This window comes from Neoarius graeffei, chromosome 3 (genome assembly GCF_027579695.1).
Source record: "Neoarius graeffei isolate fNeoGra1 chromosome 3, fNeoGra1.pri, whole genome shotgun sequence".
Lineage (NCBI taxonomy): Eukaryota > Metazoa > Chordata > Actinopteri > Siluriformes > Ariidae > Neoarius > Neoarius graeffei.
Genome location: NC_083571.1, coordinates 20,542,902 through 20,559,867, shown reverse-complemented (window position 1 = coordinate 20,559,867; position 16,966 = coordinate 20,542,902). Strand labels below are relative to the sequence as shown.

The following is a 16,966-nucleotide window of genomic DNA, read 5'->3' as shown; positions in this document are numbered from 1 at the left end:
GTTCCTCAACGTCAATGCCCTTGACCTGTGGTGTCCCCCAGGGGTTGATTCTTGGACCATTACTTTTCAACCTTTATATGCTCCCACTTGGGCAAATTATCAATTAAAATTCAATTTTGTATCACTGCTATGCAGATGATACCCAAATTTATTTTGCTCTATCACCTAATGACTATGCCCCCCTTGAATGTCTCTACCAGTGTATTGATCAAATCAATAGCTGGATGTCACAAAATTTTCTTCAGCTGAACACAGATAAAACAGAAGTAATTCTATTTGGAAAAAAAGACGAAAGACTCAGGATTACCACTATTCTTGACACAAAAGGGATTAAAACTAAGAGGACTTATGTCAAAAAATGATCTGGAAAAACTAATACATGCCTTCATCTCTATTAGGGTTGATTACTGCAATGGCCTTTTCACAGGCTTGCCAAAAAAGACCATCAAACGACTTCAGCTGGTTCAAAATGCAGCGGCGAGGGTTCTCACACGAACAAAAAGAACAGAGCACATTACTCCAATTCTAAGGTCCCTTCACTGGCTTCCAGTAAGCTACAGAATTGACTTTAAAGTATTGCTGCTGGTGTACAAATCTCTAAATGGTACAGGGCCCAATTACCTCTCTGATATGTTGCAGCGGCCTAACCCAATCAGATCTACCAGATCGCAGCAGAAAAATTTACTATTAAAACCAGTTGTTAAAACAAAGTGTGGTGAAGCAGCTTTTAGCTACTATGCAGTACAGCTATGGAACCAACTGCCAGAGGACATTAAAAATGCTCCTGCTGTTGGCAGCTTCAAATCTAGGTTAAAGACCAAGCTGTTTTCAGATGCTTTCTGTTAAATAATTAATATTTTTTACATTTTTTATAATCTTTACTTTCTCTGCATGTTTTAAATTTACTTTAATTTTATTTTATTCCGCTGGTTTCTTTTTCTCCTTTTTTTCTTTTTGGCATTTTATTATTTTATTTCTACTATTGTTTAATTCTTATTATTTTCTTTTAATTCTTTTAATTCTTTTAATTAATTGTTTTAGAATAAAAATAAAATTCTTTTATGTAATTTTATTTCTCTATTGTTTACTGTTTTTGTTTCTGTAAAGCACATTGAACTGCCATTGTGTATGAAATGTGCTATATAAATAAACTTGCCTTGCCTTGTGGACACCCACACTGTCCCCTAGGCATATTCTGGGGTCCCCCCTCTATGTTTATCTGCATACTGCTTGTACTTCTTGTTGACTTGCTCTAGTCTCTGGTGGATCTCTTCCCATACTTGCTCATTCCTCTTAAACCATGAATCCACTGCCAGGATCTGAGTTGGTGCATCATCCCAGGGGAAAAAAATAAATTAATTAAAAAATGGCGGTTGATACCCAAGGATACACTGAAATGGGATTAACTGAGTAGCGGAATGTTTCAGGGAGATTTGTGCATATTCTGCCGGGGTAAGGAATTGTGCCCAGTCCTTCTGGTTCCTCATACAAAAAAATTCTGAGGAAGCAGCCTCTCTCTTGGTTGGTGCATTCTTCCTGGACATTGGACTGTGGGTGGTATCCTAATGTTAGGCTCACTGATACTCCTAGCCTAGCCTGGGCCCGCCCATCCTAAGCGTGACGCAACATGAGGGCCTGTTGCGAGCTTAGTCTGGCCAAGCAAGCTATCTACAGCTCTTCCAAGCTCCCAAAAAATCGGGAGCCAATCAACTTTGAGCATCTCCAATGGCCCTGGGTAGAGGTGTGTTCAAGGCAGTGACATAGTAGAACTGCGACCGGAAGCCATAGATTGTTTACAGAATCTATGCTGGAAGCGCTTCATTCACTAGAAACATTACAAACATGGAGCAAGTTCTCATTGAAAATGGAGCAAAGAGCAGCCCTGGAGGTATTTATTGAAAGGAAGGCCGTTTTCGCCTTGCTCCCAACCGGCTTCAGTAAGAGTTTAATCTACCAGTTAGCCCTGTCGCGTCACATATGTCAGAGGAAAGAGTGATGTGATTGGTTTAAGCTTCGTCACAGCCTTTGCTGGCTTCTACCAGTAGCAAACAGGCATTTCAGGGAGGTGGGTCAACCATGCACTTTGGGAAATGGTTGGGCTTAATATCTTTGCCAGACCAAATGCTCGCAGAGCTTTGAAGTCGCATTAGCTAGACTACTCCTAGCCTGTCCATGAACTTGGCCCATAACCTGGAAATAAACTGGGGACCCTGGTCACTGTCTTCAGGGATGCCGTGGTAGTGGAAGATATGATTAAACAGGAGTTCCGTAGTCTCAAATGCCATGGGGAGACTGGGCAATGGGAGGAGTTTGAGGGCTTTGGAGAATTGATCCATGACCACTAGCATGACTATGTTGCCTTGGGATCAGGGTAGGTCAGGGAGAAAGTCTATGGGAATATGTGACCAGGGTCATTGGGGCACCAGGAGAGGACAGAGATTTCTGGCTGGTGGAGCTTGGGCACAGGTGGAGCAGGAAGAGAGGAAACGATTAATGTCCGAGGTCATGTTCTCCCAGCAATACTTATTTTTGAGTAGTTGTTATGTATGGTGACTATTAGGGTGTCCTGTGGCTGAAGAGGACTGAGCCCAAGTGATGAGTTTACCTCAGCATCATGGCAGCACATACAGGAGTCAGAATTGGTAGGTTGAGATTGTCTTAGCTCCTTACCTATATCCCAAGAGATGGCTTGTACAAAACAGTCAGGTGGTAATATGGAAGTGGGTTCTGGAGTGTGGTTTGAGGTGGCATGAATTCGGGAGAGGGTGTCAGATTTAGTGTTTCTATAACTGGGGCAGTAGGAGATTGTGAATCTAAATTGTGTGAAAAACAGTGCCCATTTGGCTTGGTGAGGGTTCAGGCGTTTGGCTGTCTTCAAATACTCAAGATTCTTGTGGTCTGTAAGGCAAGGCAAGGCAAGTTTATTTATATAGCACATTTCATACACAGTGGCAGTTCAATGTGCTTTACAGAAGTAAAAGCAAAACAGTAAACAATAGAAAATAAAATTACATAAAATAAATGGGGAAGAAATTAATAAGAATTAAACAATAGTAGAAATAAAATAATAAAATGAGATAAAAGTTCAATTACAAAAAACAGCAGAATAAAATAGAATAAAAGTTAAGTAAAATTTAAAACATGGAGAGACTGTAAAAGTAAAGAGTTTAAAACATGTAGAGATGGCAATATTAATAATTTAGCAGAAAGCATCTGAAAACAGCTTGGTCTTTAGTCTAGATTTGAAGCTGCCAACAGCAGGAGCATTTTTGATGTCCTATGACAGTTGGTTCCATAGCTGTACTGCATAGTAGCTAAAAGCTGCTTCACCACACTTTGTTTTAACAACTGGTTTTAACAGTAAATTTTTCTGCTGCGATCTGGTAGATCTGATTGGATTAGGTCGCTGCAACATATCAGAGAGGTAATTGGGCCCTGTACCATTTAGAGATTTGTACACCAGCAGCAATGCTTTAAAGTCAATTCTGTAGCTTACTGGAAGCCAGTGAAGGGACCTTAGAATTGGAGTAACGTGTTCTGTTCTTATTGTTTGTGTGAGAACCCTAGCTGCTGCATTTTGAACCAGCTGAAGTCGTTTGACGGGTTTTTTTGGCAGGCCTGTGAAAAGGCCATTGCAGTAATCAACCCTACTAGAGATGAAGGCATGTATAAGTTTTTCCAGATCATTTTTTGACATAAGTCCTCTTAGTTTGGAAATGTTTTTTAGGTGATAAAATGACGTTTTAGTGATTGCTTTCATGTGCCTGTCAAAGTTTAGCTCGCTGTCAATGAAAACACCAATATTTTTAACCATTTCTTTTGTTTTAATCCCCTTTGTGTCAAGAATAGTGGTAATCCTGAGTCTTTCATCTTTTTTTCCAAATAGAATTACTTCTGTTTTATCTGTGTTCAGCTGAAGAATTTTTTTGTGACATCCAGTTGTTGATTTGATCGATACACTGGTAGAGACATTCAAGGGGGCATAATCATTAGGTGATAGAGCAAGATAAATTTGGGTATCATCTGCATAGCAGTGATATAAAATTGAATTGTTCTTGATAATTTGCCCAAGTGGGAGCATATAAAGGTTGAATAGTAATGGTCCAAGAATCGACCCCTGGGGGACACCACAGGTCAAGGACATTGACACTGAGGTACAATTTCACATGGTAACAAAGAAGCTTCTATCTTTTAAGTATGATTTTAACCAATTTATAACTTTACCAGTCAACCCAACCCAATGTTCAAGTCGATATAGCAGTATGTTGTGATCAACAGTATCAAAAGCTGCACTGAGGTCCAGTAATACCAGGACCAATGTTTTGCCTGCATCAGTATTAAGACGTATGTCATTTACAACTTTAATCAGCGCTGTTTCAGTGCTATGATTGGCACGAAATCCTGATTGAAAGTTATCAAAACAGCTGTTTGATATCAAGAAGGCAGTTAATTGATTGAAGACAATTTTTTCAAGGATTTTCCTGATGAATGGTAGATTTGATATTGGCCTGTAGTTATTTAATACTGAAGCATCCAGATTATTCTTTTTAAGTAGGGGCTTTACAACGGCTTTTTTCAAGGACACAGGAACAATGCCAGTCTCTAGGGATGTATTTATGATTTGAAGCACATCTGTAATTATAAGATGAAGAACAGACTTAAAGTTGGTGGGCAGAATGTCCAATTCAGATGTTGAGGAACTGAGATTTTGTACAGTTTTTTCAAGAGTCTCAATCAATTAAACAAAATTCTGACATTGTGTTGAAGTTATCTGTCTGTGTCACTGGTGATTGCAGTTTTTCAATTATTTGCAACTGAGATATATTATGAGCAATATTATGTCGTATTTTATCAATTTTACCTTTAAAGAAGGATGCAAACTCATTGCATTTATTAACTGAGAGAAGTTCAGGTGCTAATTGTGGTGCTAATTGTGGCTAACTGTAAGGATGGTAAATGGGTGTGCAGCACCCTCTAACGAGTGCCTCCATTCATCTGATGCCAGTTTGATGGCTAGGCGTTCTCGTTATTTCCAACGTTATAATTCTGTTCTGTTGAGGTGTTGTTTTTTATAATAGGAAGTGATGAGGTGCAATTTCAGTTTATCCCCTGATTGCTGTGAAAGGCATTCTCCTACTCTTGTCTCATGAAGCATCAACCTCTATGACAAATGGTTTAGTAGGGTCTGGATGCTGAAGGATTGGGGCCATTGTGAAGGTGGACTTGAGCTGGTCGAAGGCTTCCTCGGCTGCGGAGTTCCACTGGAGGCAGTGTGGCCCCTTCTTTAGCAGGGTTGTGAGCGGAGCGTCAATTGTGCTGAACCCACTAATGAAGCCACGATAAAAATGTGCAAACCCCAGGAAATGTTGTAGCTCCCTCACCATGGTGGGGGTTGGCCAAGATGTGACTGCCGAGACCTTGCTCTGGTCAATGCTTACAGCCTCTGAGCTGATGAGGATGTACCCCAGGAAGGATATCTGTTGGATGTGGAACTCACATTTCTCAGCTTTGATGTGTAGATGGTTCTTTGTAGATGGTACTGACCTTACATGTTCGTGATGAGAATTTTGATTAGGGGAGTAGATCAGGATGTCATCTATATAGGCAATTATGAACCTCCCCAGCATGTTGATGAGAACATCATTAATGAGGCACTGGAAGACAATTGGCATGCAAGAAAGGCCATGAGGCATGACCTCATGAAGTGCCCAGAAGTGGGACTAATTGCTGTTTTCCTTTCATCACCCTCTCGAATCCTGAACAAGTTGTATGCACTTCAGAAATCCATCTTAGAGAAAACCTTGGCTGATTTAAGCAGTTCTAAGGCTGATGGCCCCAAGAGAACCAGGTAGGGATATTTTACTGTGATTTGGTTCAAGCCTCAGTAGTCTATGCAGGGGTGAAGACCTTCTCCTTTCTTCTCCACAAAAAAAGCTGGAGATGTTAATGGCCTAATGTACCCCTGTTTCAAGGCCTCCTGGACAAACTCTTTCATGGCAGCTTGTTCGGTGATGGACAAAGGGTATATGTAGTTGCAAGGAGTTGTACCTGGGTGGAGGTCAATGACACAATCACAGGATTAGTGAAGAGGCAAGCCACTAGCTTTACCCTTACTAAACACTTCTTTGAGATCGAGGTAACATGAAGGAACATTGTCTAAAGAGTCAGACAATGGGCACAGAGGTGGAAAATATCATGAGTTTGGGGGGTGGGGGGGTTCAGGCAGTTCTTGAAGCAATATGGGGACCACTGAAGGATTTCTTTGTGTTGCTATAAGATAAGGGGGTCATGAAGCTGGAGCCATGGGAACCCCACAATGAGAGCTTGATGGGCAGTGTGGGTAACCAACAAGGAAATGAGCTCAGAAAGAAGTGCTCCCACCTGAATTTTGAGGAGTAATATGCATGTGGTTACAAGCCCATCACCAATGGGGCCCCCTTCTATGGCCTTCAGGTTGACTGGTCTTTGGAGATCTTCTGTGGACAAGTGGTATTTCTAGGTGATCGTGCTACTGATGAAATTCCCCTCTTCCCCTGAGTCTATGAAGGCAGAGAGAACATGGGTCAAATCTGGCCATTTTAACAGAACAGGCACCATTAGAGAATGTGACTTATGGCCTACTTCAGGACTCACTGGGTTAGGTTGACTGGTTTCTTGATGGATCTGATGCACGCTCTTTGGTGGGTGAACCAAGGATTTTGCTATCAGATGGCCAGACTCACCACAGTAGAAACATTGCCCCTCTCAGCATCTCCTATCTCTCTCCGAATGTTGGAGAGCCTCAGAGAACTCCATGGGAGCCGGGAAAGCTAAAGTAGTAGAAGGGGCTGGAGGAGACTGTAATGAAGGTCGATTCTTTAGAAGGTGGTCCAGGCAAATAGCAAGATCAATCAGGGAGCCTAGGGAGAGATGTTCATCACGGCATGCCAATTCAGTGAACACTTTAGGATGTAGGCCTTGATGAAAGGTGGCCTTCAGCATGGGCTCATTCCAGCCACTGGCTAGCACGCGAAATTCCAAAGCATATTCTGCTCCTCTCCTATCCCCCTGTCTGATGGTTAATAAACTTTCACCAACTTCAACTTCTTCAGGCTGGTGATCGAAAACATGCTTGAACAGTTCTATGAATCTATCATAAGAGGTGGTGTGTTCACCCCCACGCTCCCAACCAGCACCAGCCCACTGCAAAGCCTTGCGTGAGAGGAGATTGATGAATTGGGCAATCTTCTGTGGCTCCCACAAGAGCAGCAAAATACAGGGAGCATTGGAGCAGAAATCCCTTGCAGTCAGAAACTTCCCCTGAATACTTCTCTGGTCATGGAACCATCTCGGCTGAACCAGCAGAGGATGAGGAGTGTGTTAGGATGGCCTGCGTTACAACAGAAGTGAGTTGTGACATTCTGGTGTTAAGATCACTAAATCATCTTCTGGTGCTCTCCTAACAATTACCCCTGAGCATTAAGTGCAGTTTCCTTCACTTCCTCTGCTGCATCCACAGCTGTCAAAGTATCCTGTCAGGGTGCAGGCACTTCCAGATGCAAATTCAGGGGAGAGCAGGTGCATTGCAAACTGTCAACAAATCCAAATCAGGAGCCTGATGTCGTAATCAGGGACATGCAAGGGTCAGTCAGTCAGCAAATGGGATATCAGAGGGCAGGTGAGGAAATGGAGTCAGGAAATAAATGTAAACAGAATCCAAACACAAGTAGTCAGGCAGAAAGCCAGAAGACTCAGTAAGGTCAGGTCCTGGGACACAACAATACTTCATGAACTGTTTTTGTGATTGCTGAGCTTATATAGGGGAGTGATTGCAGACTAATGAGAGACAGGTGTACTAGTTAATACTCTGGAGATGAGGGGTGCTGTGGTGTTTGGGAATTGTAGTCCGGAGCAGCCATGTTTGGAGGCTGCTCCGAATTCAGGTTTTTAGCGCTGTTACTGATAATTTGGCATTTGATTTTTTTTTTTTAACAGATGCCACCAGAACAGAGAGGTTTTCTTCATTTATTGAAAGACAAACATGAGTATATATCTACATTCAAGAGTGTGTTTTGAAGAGTGGCTTGAAAATATGAAGTTTATCTTCTCGTGTTGAAAAACTCGCATGACATTTCCCAATATCTTCACTCCAATGACATCACTTCCAATGTTTTCCTGCTGCCTTGACGTGCATTGTCAAAATGGCGAACCACTTCAAAATTAAAATAATTTTTATTAACTTGTGTATGTTTTCTGAATGTGTCTATTTCATAAATAGGGGATATTACACGGTGGCGCAGAGATATGAAGTTTATCTTCTCATGTTGAAAAATATTTCATGAGTGAGCATAGCTCACTCATGAAATATGATCAGCACTCGAAGATAAACTTCATATCTTCACACCATCATGTAATATCCTCTATTTATTTAGTGGTTGGTCAGTTTATTTGCCTCCAGTCAGGTGCATTGTGCATTCATATTAATTATGCACAACTGCATTCGTTTCATTGTTTAACTTGAATGCATAATACAGGGCTGGACATTACCTTTTTAATCTACTTCTCCAGTCGGAAAAGCAGCAAGATTTTTCATTTGTCCTGACCATAATCTTTGTATTACTATATATTTACTAGTTCCCTGAAAGGAAAGTGATTAAGAAAGTTGATCAAAAAGCAGGTATAGTTATGATAATCATTATGCTTGAATTATTTTTAATTTTTCAATAAAACTCAAGCTTTATTTGTAACAATAAACAGAAACTATCCAATGTGCCATTATGTTGCATGTGTTGTGATAACCCATTACCTGATCTGTATTTTTAAGAGTTAGACTTACCCAGATTCAAGCCTTCTAGAGGAAATAAAGTTAAATCTTGATTAATCCAGTAAAACTTGAAGTATAAATTAATTTAAAGAAATAAAACTGCCAGAAAACCAGGACATGATAAGGGTGACAGAATCACGTTGTGAATGAAAACAAACCATAAGTGAGTTCGAGACTGTTGTAAAATTCCCGCGAAATATTTTACGACATTTGTGATGGTTAATGTGAACTATGCAAAAGAAAAATACAATGAAGGTCTGAATGAAATGAAGATTCACCACATATATTTATTTTGAGGTTACTGATCACCAGTTTTCCAATTTCAATGAATTAAAAGTCTAATAATCTATAATTAGATATTACGAAGCGGTTATTTTTACACATGCACCTGCTATATTCGGCTTCCCCAGAATTTCATGAACAATAACACAGTCAGATCACTGATGTCATTAAACTAGTTTTGTTGGAACTTTATTGATGTAACTCTTGAATAATTACTCTTAAAAATGGTGATTTTCAACAGTCCCAAAAATATGTGGTCCCTAAAAGATATAAAAGCAGAACGTATCATTCCTATATTGTCTGGGGAGATTATATGTAATACTTTGTTGAGTAATTTCTCTTCTAGTCTGTAAACCAAATTAGACAGGCCTATATGTGGCAAAATATGTAGACTAATATCCCTGAATTCGAATCACAGACTTCCAATTTTATTAAGATTTTTTAAGTAGAACAATTAATGAATTTAGGGCCAAGTGGCTATTTTATGTCCACTATTTTTACTTGCTTCACCATGACCCAATTCAAGATACTATGTCATACAACACATGGTGGACTGTCCCCATTCATGCAAGGTATTGTGGGATACAAATTTGAAACGAGAGAGGAAAATGGAGGATGCAAATGAAATGTGAAAGACTGACTAGAGTAACGGAAAGTAAGAAGAAAAGACATTATGTTTTGAAGGAAAGGAAACGCAGGACCAAACTAATAAATATCAGTGGTCAGCGAGCACCTCGGTGTGATCAGCTGTTTGTTTAGTGACAGACCAATGTAACTGTCAGTGCATGGTCAAGGTAAACCTCTAGATGGCAGTAATGCAACACTGGATGCCAGCTGCCATAAAACCCAAAAGAAGAAGGAAAAGAATAAGAAACAGGTAAACTTGTGCATGCACACACTGGACTTCCTCTGTCTGCACAAAGCAAATGATTTAATGCACATTATTTGCCAGGGAATCCCCTCAAATTAAATAACTTCCCAGCCACAGAATGGCCTGGTGGGTTCTTTTTTTTTTAAATAGATATTGCAGAAATAAACGTATCACAATGACCAAATTTCAGAGGGAAGTAAATTTCACCGATTTTATGAAATTGAAAGGCCATCTAGCTTTAATATTTAAGGATCACAAATGTCATAAAACATTTGCAGGAATTTTACAACAGTGCCAAACAGTGGTGCTTGAAAGTTTGTGAACCTTTTAGAATTGTCTATATTTCTGCATAAATATGACCTAAAACACATTTTCACACAAGTCCTAAAAGTAGATAAAGAGGTTTTATGGTTTCCCATTGCCTTCCACTGGATTATTATAGAGGTTTTCTCCTCTCAACCATTCACACACACTCATTCAATCCTATGGACAATTTAGAGTAGCCAGTTAACCTAACCGCATGTCTTTGCACTGTGGGGGAAACTGGAGCACCTGGAGGAAACCAACACAGACATGGGGAGAACATCCAAACTCCACACAGAAAGGTCCCCATCGACCACTGGGCTCAAACCCAGAACCTTCTTGCTGTGAGGCAATAGTGCTAACCACTACCTCGCCCCCTGCATCATGTAGTGACATTACATTTCTTATCTTAGCAATATTACGAAGATGAAAGTCAAATTTATTTGTATAGTGCTTTTAACAACAGACATTTTTTTGCAAAGCAGCTTTACAGCATATTAAAACCTTTAAACATGAGCATATTAAAGCCTTTAAACATATCCCTAATTTATCCCCAGTGAGCAAGCCTGAGGTGAGGGTGGCAAGGAAACACTCCCTCAGATGACATGAGGAAGAAACCTTGTGGAGGAACTAGACTCAAAAGGGAACCCATACTCATTTCAGTGATAACAGATAGCATGATTATAAATAATTTGCTTGTATAATAGTGTCCTATATAGTCACAAAATAGTATCCTATATACTGTAGTCACAAAATATAACTGTGAAACCAGGAAAATAATTATAGTTTTAACATGAAGTCTGTTTTGTTGAAGTTATAAACTGTTCATTGATGGAAACTTGAGTGCAAAACTGTTCATGACAACTTCAGTCCTAAAGTTATCATGTCACTTGTCGTCCTCAGCCATAAATGCATGTGGACATGTAAGTGTCCAGAGCCATCTTCCAAGTGTGATTTTTGACTGTCCATATGGGGCCGTCCTCCACAGGAGCAATGTAATGAGACTCCAGCCAAACATAGGGCATCAGAATGGATCAAGCAAGTCTGTGGAGCAGAAGAGGTCAGCACCACTGGATGCTCAGGATCAACATGTAACTTGACAGAGAGAGGCAGACAGAGGGAAGAGATGGGGGAGAGAGAGAGAGAACACAGGTTGTTTGGTCACCTAATGAGGAAAAACAGTATACATTTTGCACTGAGTGCAAGCAGGGACTCTGGCAAGCTTAACCATGACAGCATAACTAAAATGAAGAGTCAGAAGATAACACAGTCATGAGGGAGCCCTGGGACATAAAGCAGCCAGCCACCCCACCATCAACAAACCCAAGTGAACATGTGAGAGTGGGGGGTTGTGGCAGCATCCATACATCCCAGTTTACCCAAACACTCTATGCCTGAGGACCTTTCTGATCTTCTCCTTTACCTAATAAAAAGCTATTAACAAAAAGCTTGACTAAAAAGAGGGTGGCACGGTAGTGTAGTAGTTAGCATTGTCGCCTCACAGCAAGAAGGTTCTGGCTTTGAGCCCAGTGGTCAATGGGAGCCTTTCTGTGTGGAGTTTGCATGTTCTCCCCGTGTCTATGTGGGTTTTCTCTGGGTGCTCCGGTTTCCCCCACAGTCCAAAGATATGCAGGTTAGGTTAATTAGTGGCTCTAAATTGAGTGTAAGTGTGAATGAGAGTGTGAATAGTTGTTTGTCTCTGTATGGTAGCCCTACAATGATTTGGTGACTTGTCCAGGGTGTACCCCACCTCTCACCTATCGTCAGCTGGGAAAGGCTCCAGCTTGCCTGTGACCCTGCACAGGATAAGCAGTTACGGATAATGGATGGGTGGATGGATTGACTAAAAAGATATGTTTTCAGCCTAGACTTAAATGCTGACACTGTGTCTGAGTCACAAACACAACTTGCAAGGCTGTTCCATAACTGTGGGGGTTTGTAAGAAAAGGCTTTGCCCCCTGATATAGCCTTCTCTATAGGAGTTACCAACAGATAGCCTGCACCTTTTGATCTGTCTACCTGTGGTGGGTCACAAAGGACCAGAAGTTTGCTCAGGTACTCTAGTGCAAGACCATTCAGTGCTTTAAAGGTCAATAGTAGTATTTTATAACCACTTAATCCAAGTTGCTCCAGAATTCTTCTTTCTCCTCCATCTCACACCTCACTTGAGGCATGTATGCGCTGACAATGTTCGTCATCACTCCTTTGATTTCCAGCTTCACACTCATCACTCTGTCACTCACTCTCTTTACCTCTAACACACTCAATACATTCTTCATTTAGCATTACCCATACACCATTTCTCCTCCCATCCATACCTTAATAGAAAAGCTTGAAACCACCTCCAATATTCCTGGCCTTACTTCCTTACTACAGGATGTCAATCTTTCGCCTCTCCATCATATCAGCCAGTTCTCTTCCTTTACTAGTCATAGTGTCAGTCTAAATACCATTTAGAGATCCAACTTTCAATTCCACTCTCCTGCCTTTTCTGTTCTCATATTTCTTCCAAATTCACCTTCCACCTCTCTTTCTCCTCCTTTTCCTACAAATAGCATAGTTTCCACTGGTACCCTGCTGGAAATTAGTTCCAGTGGCGATTGTTGTTAACCCTGGCCTCCACCGATCTTGTATGAAAGTTCTCTTTGTCATCCACATAGTTGATTTGGCATGAGTTTTACACCAGATGCCCTTCTTGATGCAACCCTCCCTATTTATCTGGGCTTGGGATTGGCACTAAGAATTTTATGGGCTTAAATTTAATTGAAATTCTGGGCTTGTGCAACTGCAGTGGCTGGATTTGCAACCCCAGTGGCTAAATTACATGACTTGCAAGTCTGTCTATGGCTAATAAGAGGGAAATTTAGAAGGCTTCTGAAGTAAGCCTAAGTATAATCACATGTTGTGTACAAAATTGCATCTGTTATAGTCAATTCTTAAAAATGAAGTAAAACATGTAAATCATTGTATTTTGATCTTATTCAAATATAGTAGTGCAGATGTGGGTGTGGTTAAATAACAATGTAGAATGTGACCTACAGAGCGAGTTAGTGAAAGTTTGATATACATTGTCTGTGACAGAAATTTGATATCAGAGAATCATAAACACTGTACAAAGTTTGATGAATTTTCAGAATAAGAAGAACAACTTTATTCATCACACGCTTGTGAAATTCCTCTCTGCATTTAACCCATCTGAAGCAGTGAACACACATGCAAGCAATGAGCACACACACATACCCACTGCTGTGGGCAGCTATGCTAATAGCACCTGGAGAGCAGTTGGGTGTTAGGTGGCTTGCTCAAGGGCGCCTCAGCCCAAGACCGTCCCATATTAACCTAACCACATGTCTTTGAACTGCGGGGGAAACCAGAGCACCCAGAGGAAACCCACGCAGATACGGGGAGAACATGCAAACTCCACACAGAAAGGCCCCCGCCAGCCACTGGGCTTGAACCTAGAACCTTCTTGCTGTAAGGCACCTGTGCTAACCACTTACACCACCGTGCTGCCCTGGAAATTTTTGGCTTCCAACGTTCACCTGACAGAATTGGCACCAAGAGTAGAATTATTCACAAATGGTCTCATTAAAACATCTCCTTATTATCTCTAGCCACTTTATCCTGTTCTACAGGGTCGCAGGCAAGCTGGAGCCTATCCCAGCTGACTACAGGTGAAAGGCAGGGTACACCCTGGACAAGTCGCCAGGTCATGACAAATTAAAACTTTTTGTTTTGCAACAGTCAATAGGAAGCAGGATTTATTTTCTTTTGTTTTTCAACTTGCTTGTCTACAAACAAGAACAAATAACTATGAATAAAAAAAAAAATGAATAGCCCAGATACAATACCTACTTTTCCTGAGTACCAGGGCCAATAATTTGTCTATCCCTTCTCAGATAGAGGGAAAGGAAAGCCATGGTGTGGCTATAGGCTTGCAATTGGTTTAAATGTTATGCTTTTTTCCAGGTACATGCAATTATAAATGATTACAAATGAAAAGTCAATGATTCTGCTGAGAAATACTTTGTGCAGGTTTAGGCACACAGGGTAAAGTACCACAGGATTCAGTGTATGATTTTTTTTTTTTTTGCGTGCGTGTGTACATGTGACTGTAGAATGCTTGCCGTGTCTGCCAGATGAGATTACTTGGACAGAAAGGGGAGAAGGGAGTACCTGGAGGAGAGGGTATTCAAGGAGACAAAGTAAGTGACTAAGACCAAACAAAATTAATCACACACACACACACACACACACACACACACACACACACACACACACACACACTAAACTAACACCAACTGCCTATAGAGATCTTGCATGTGACGTCACAGCCAATCCAGATTGTAACAGACGCCATCTTGTTGGTCAAACACCATATTTCCGCCTTCTACTTCTACTTCTGGTTCTACTTCTGCTTCTACTCCTACCTTTTCTTCTGGAAAACCCTACTATACACAATTCTACTACAATGGCTGCGGCTACAAGCTCTCCCTACCTGTGCATGTTTTTTATGTTTTTTGTGTGTATTTTTGCGTGTTGTTCATCTGTACTGGACTTCAATATCCACTACAACCGTATGGACTTACTGGACATTGGTTTCCAGCAGAAAATGACGGTTTGTAGCAATTTCCATTGCATGCACAACATTCTGGACGAGATAGCGAGACCAGCGGGGTCTCCGTGGATTGTTATCGGGTCTGGCAGGCGAAGGAGGCAGTGTCGGGAGCGGAAGCAAAAGCGAGGCTGCAGGCAGAGCCGGCCTGTTGACTAAGCTCAGAAAACAGCCACTCAAATCTCCACTGCCAAGCCTCTATCTCTCCAACACCAGATCCATGGTAAACAAGACGGACGATTTGGAATTACAGCTGGAATTACCTTATTCTATTCTATAATCGGCTGGTCAGTGCTATACTAGATACTACTGATATCAGTACTAGTAATACTTAAGTGACTTACCCATCCAATGAGGATTGTTATTTTCTTGTTTACAAGATGCCACATCTGAGGGCAGCTGACAAATCCTGAATTTCTGTAAAGATAACTGTCCAGAGATTTATAAGCACGCAGTGCTTCACCACTGAACAGCGAGGGAAAGTTAATGAGGTAATTATACACATCTGGGTATTCTACCTCTGGCAGTTCAATATCCACTGACACTGTCGTGAAAACTACATCTGGTAAGCCATAAGGGTCACTAATCTGTAGGTCGTTTATTTTAGACATATATCTAGTTATCTGTTCATTAGAAAAATGAGCCGTGTAGTCCGTCGGTTGAAATTTATCCATTTTGTACACGAGTGCAGCAGTATTCAGCGGTGTTTTTTACCGACAAGATGGTGGCTGTGTACTTTCCGGTCACGTGACTGCAAGCTCTCTATACTTTTAAAGTTATTCTAAACAGTAAAATCTTAAATAGCATTTTGTTTGAAACATGGAGAAAATTGTGCAAGTACACATTTATGTGTTCTGTTTCATAGGGTGATCAGGGTCTGAGAGGTCCAGTTGGTAACCCAGGAAAAGAGGGTCCAAAGGTAAAATCAGACAGATTACTCTCTCTTTCCAAAGGTTTGACTATAACTCGTATTACCTCATGGAAATTTCAGTTTGGGTTGTTTACAGTGCAATGTAATGTATTTCAAAGAGTATTTTATGCTGACTTAAATCAAAATTGATCAGAACTTCCAGAGATACAGAGACTACAAAATGCAGGATCGGGATGATTTTTTGGATCTGGGTTTTATGTAATTATATATAGAAACAATACCAAAAATTATGGACTCCATAAGTTTTACTGAGAAATATACCACTCATATTTTTCATTTGAGCATATTTCATATTTTCATTTTTTTTTTCTGGAACATGGAAATTCAAAACATGTCACTCAATAGGAAATCAATGAATTTTGATAAATTTGGGTACCTTTTGTTTGTGAATGTGTCTTTTCTAATAAAAAAAGATCACATGTTGGCTTGAAGACATGAAATTTATCTTTGTCAGGACACAGGCACTTACGGATGCACACTGTAAAAAAAAAATCTGTTGTTTTTACAGAAAAATACTGGCAGCTGTGGTTGCCAGAATAATCCTGTTAAAAATACAGTGAAATGTAAACAACATTACAGAATAACTTGTACATTTCACTGGGATTCCATGTACAATTAATGATAACTAAATGTAAATTTTACAGGTATTCAATGTACAATAATCAATACATAACTGTTAATTTTACGGATATTCATTGTACAATAAACAATGATTGCATGAACATTTCACCGGGATTCAATGTAAAATTAGCAGTTTCAGCATGTAAAATTTACAAGTTGTTCTGTAATGTTTACATATGTACTGTATTTATTAACGGGATTATTCTGGCAACCACAGCTGCCAGTTTTTTTTTTTTCGTAAAAACAACGGGACATGTACACATGTATTTCAGTTTTACTTTTTATCTGCAGTGCTTCAAATTACTTCAAAATTACTTCTAAATGAAAAGTTAGGCTGTAACAAACCACTCGTTAGTCAATGTACGATTCAAAAGAATGCAAATTTATTGTTGAAAAAAGAATGAGGAAGAGAGGAATGAGGTGTAGAAGTGAGCGAGTGAGTGAACCTTGATGGCCTGTATCGTTAATATCGGCCCACAAACAAAGGAGATATGAGTGTTCACCGTCTCGGGTCACTTGAAGGAACACCTAGGGGAATAG

The 16,966-nt window shown here is 40.4% G+C and overlaps 1 protein-coding gene across 1 annotated transcript in view; it reads left to right on the top strand.

Moving 5' to 3' along the window:
• LOC132882507 (collagen alpha-1(XIX) chain) overlaps positions 1-16,747 on the top strand; it is a 740,050-nt gene extending 723,303 nt beyond the window's left edge. The window contains exons 34-36 of the mRNA XM_060915622.1: positions 14,378-14,464; positions 15,740-15,793; positions 16,718-16,747. Of these exons, the coding sequence (XP_060771605.1) occupies positions 14,378-14,464; positions 15,740-15,793; positions 16,718-16,747 (171 nt within the window). The remainder of the gene's footprint in view (positions 1-14,377; positions 14,465-15,739; positions 15,794-16,717) is intronic.
• Positions 16,748-16,966: the final 219 nt, after the last annotated feature.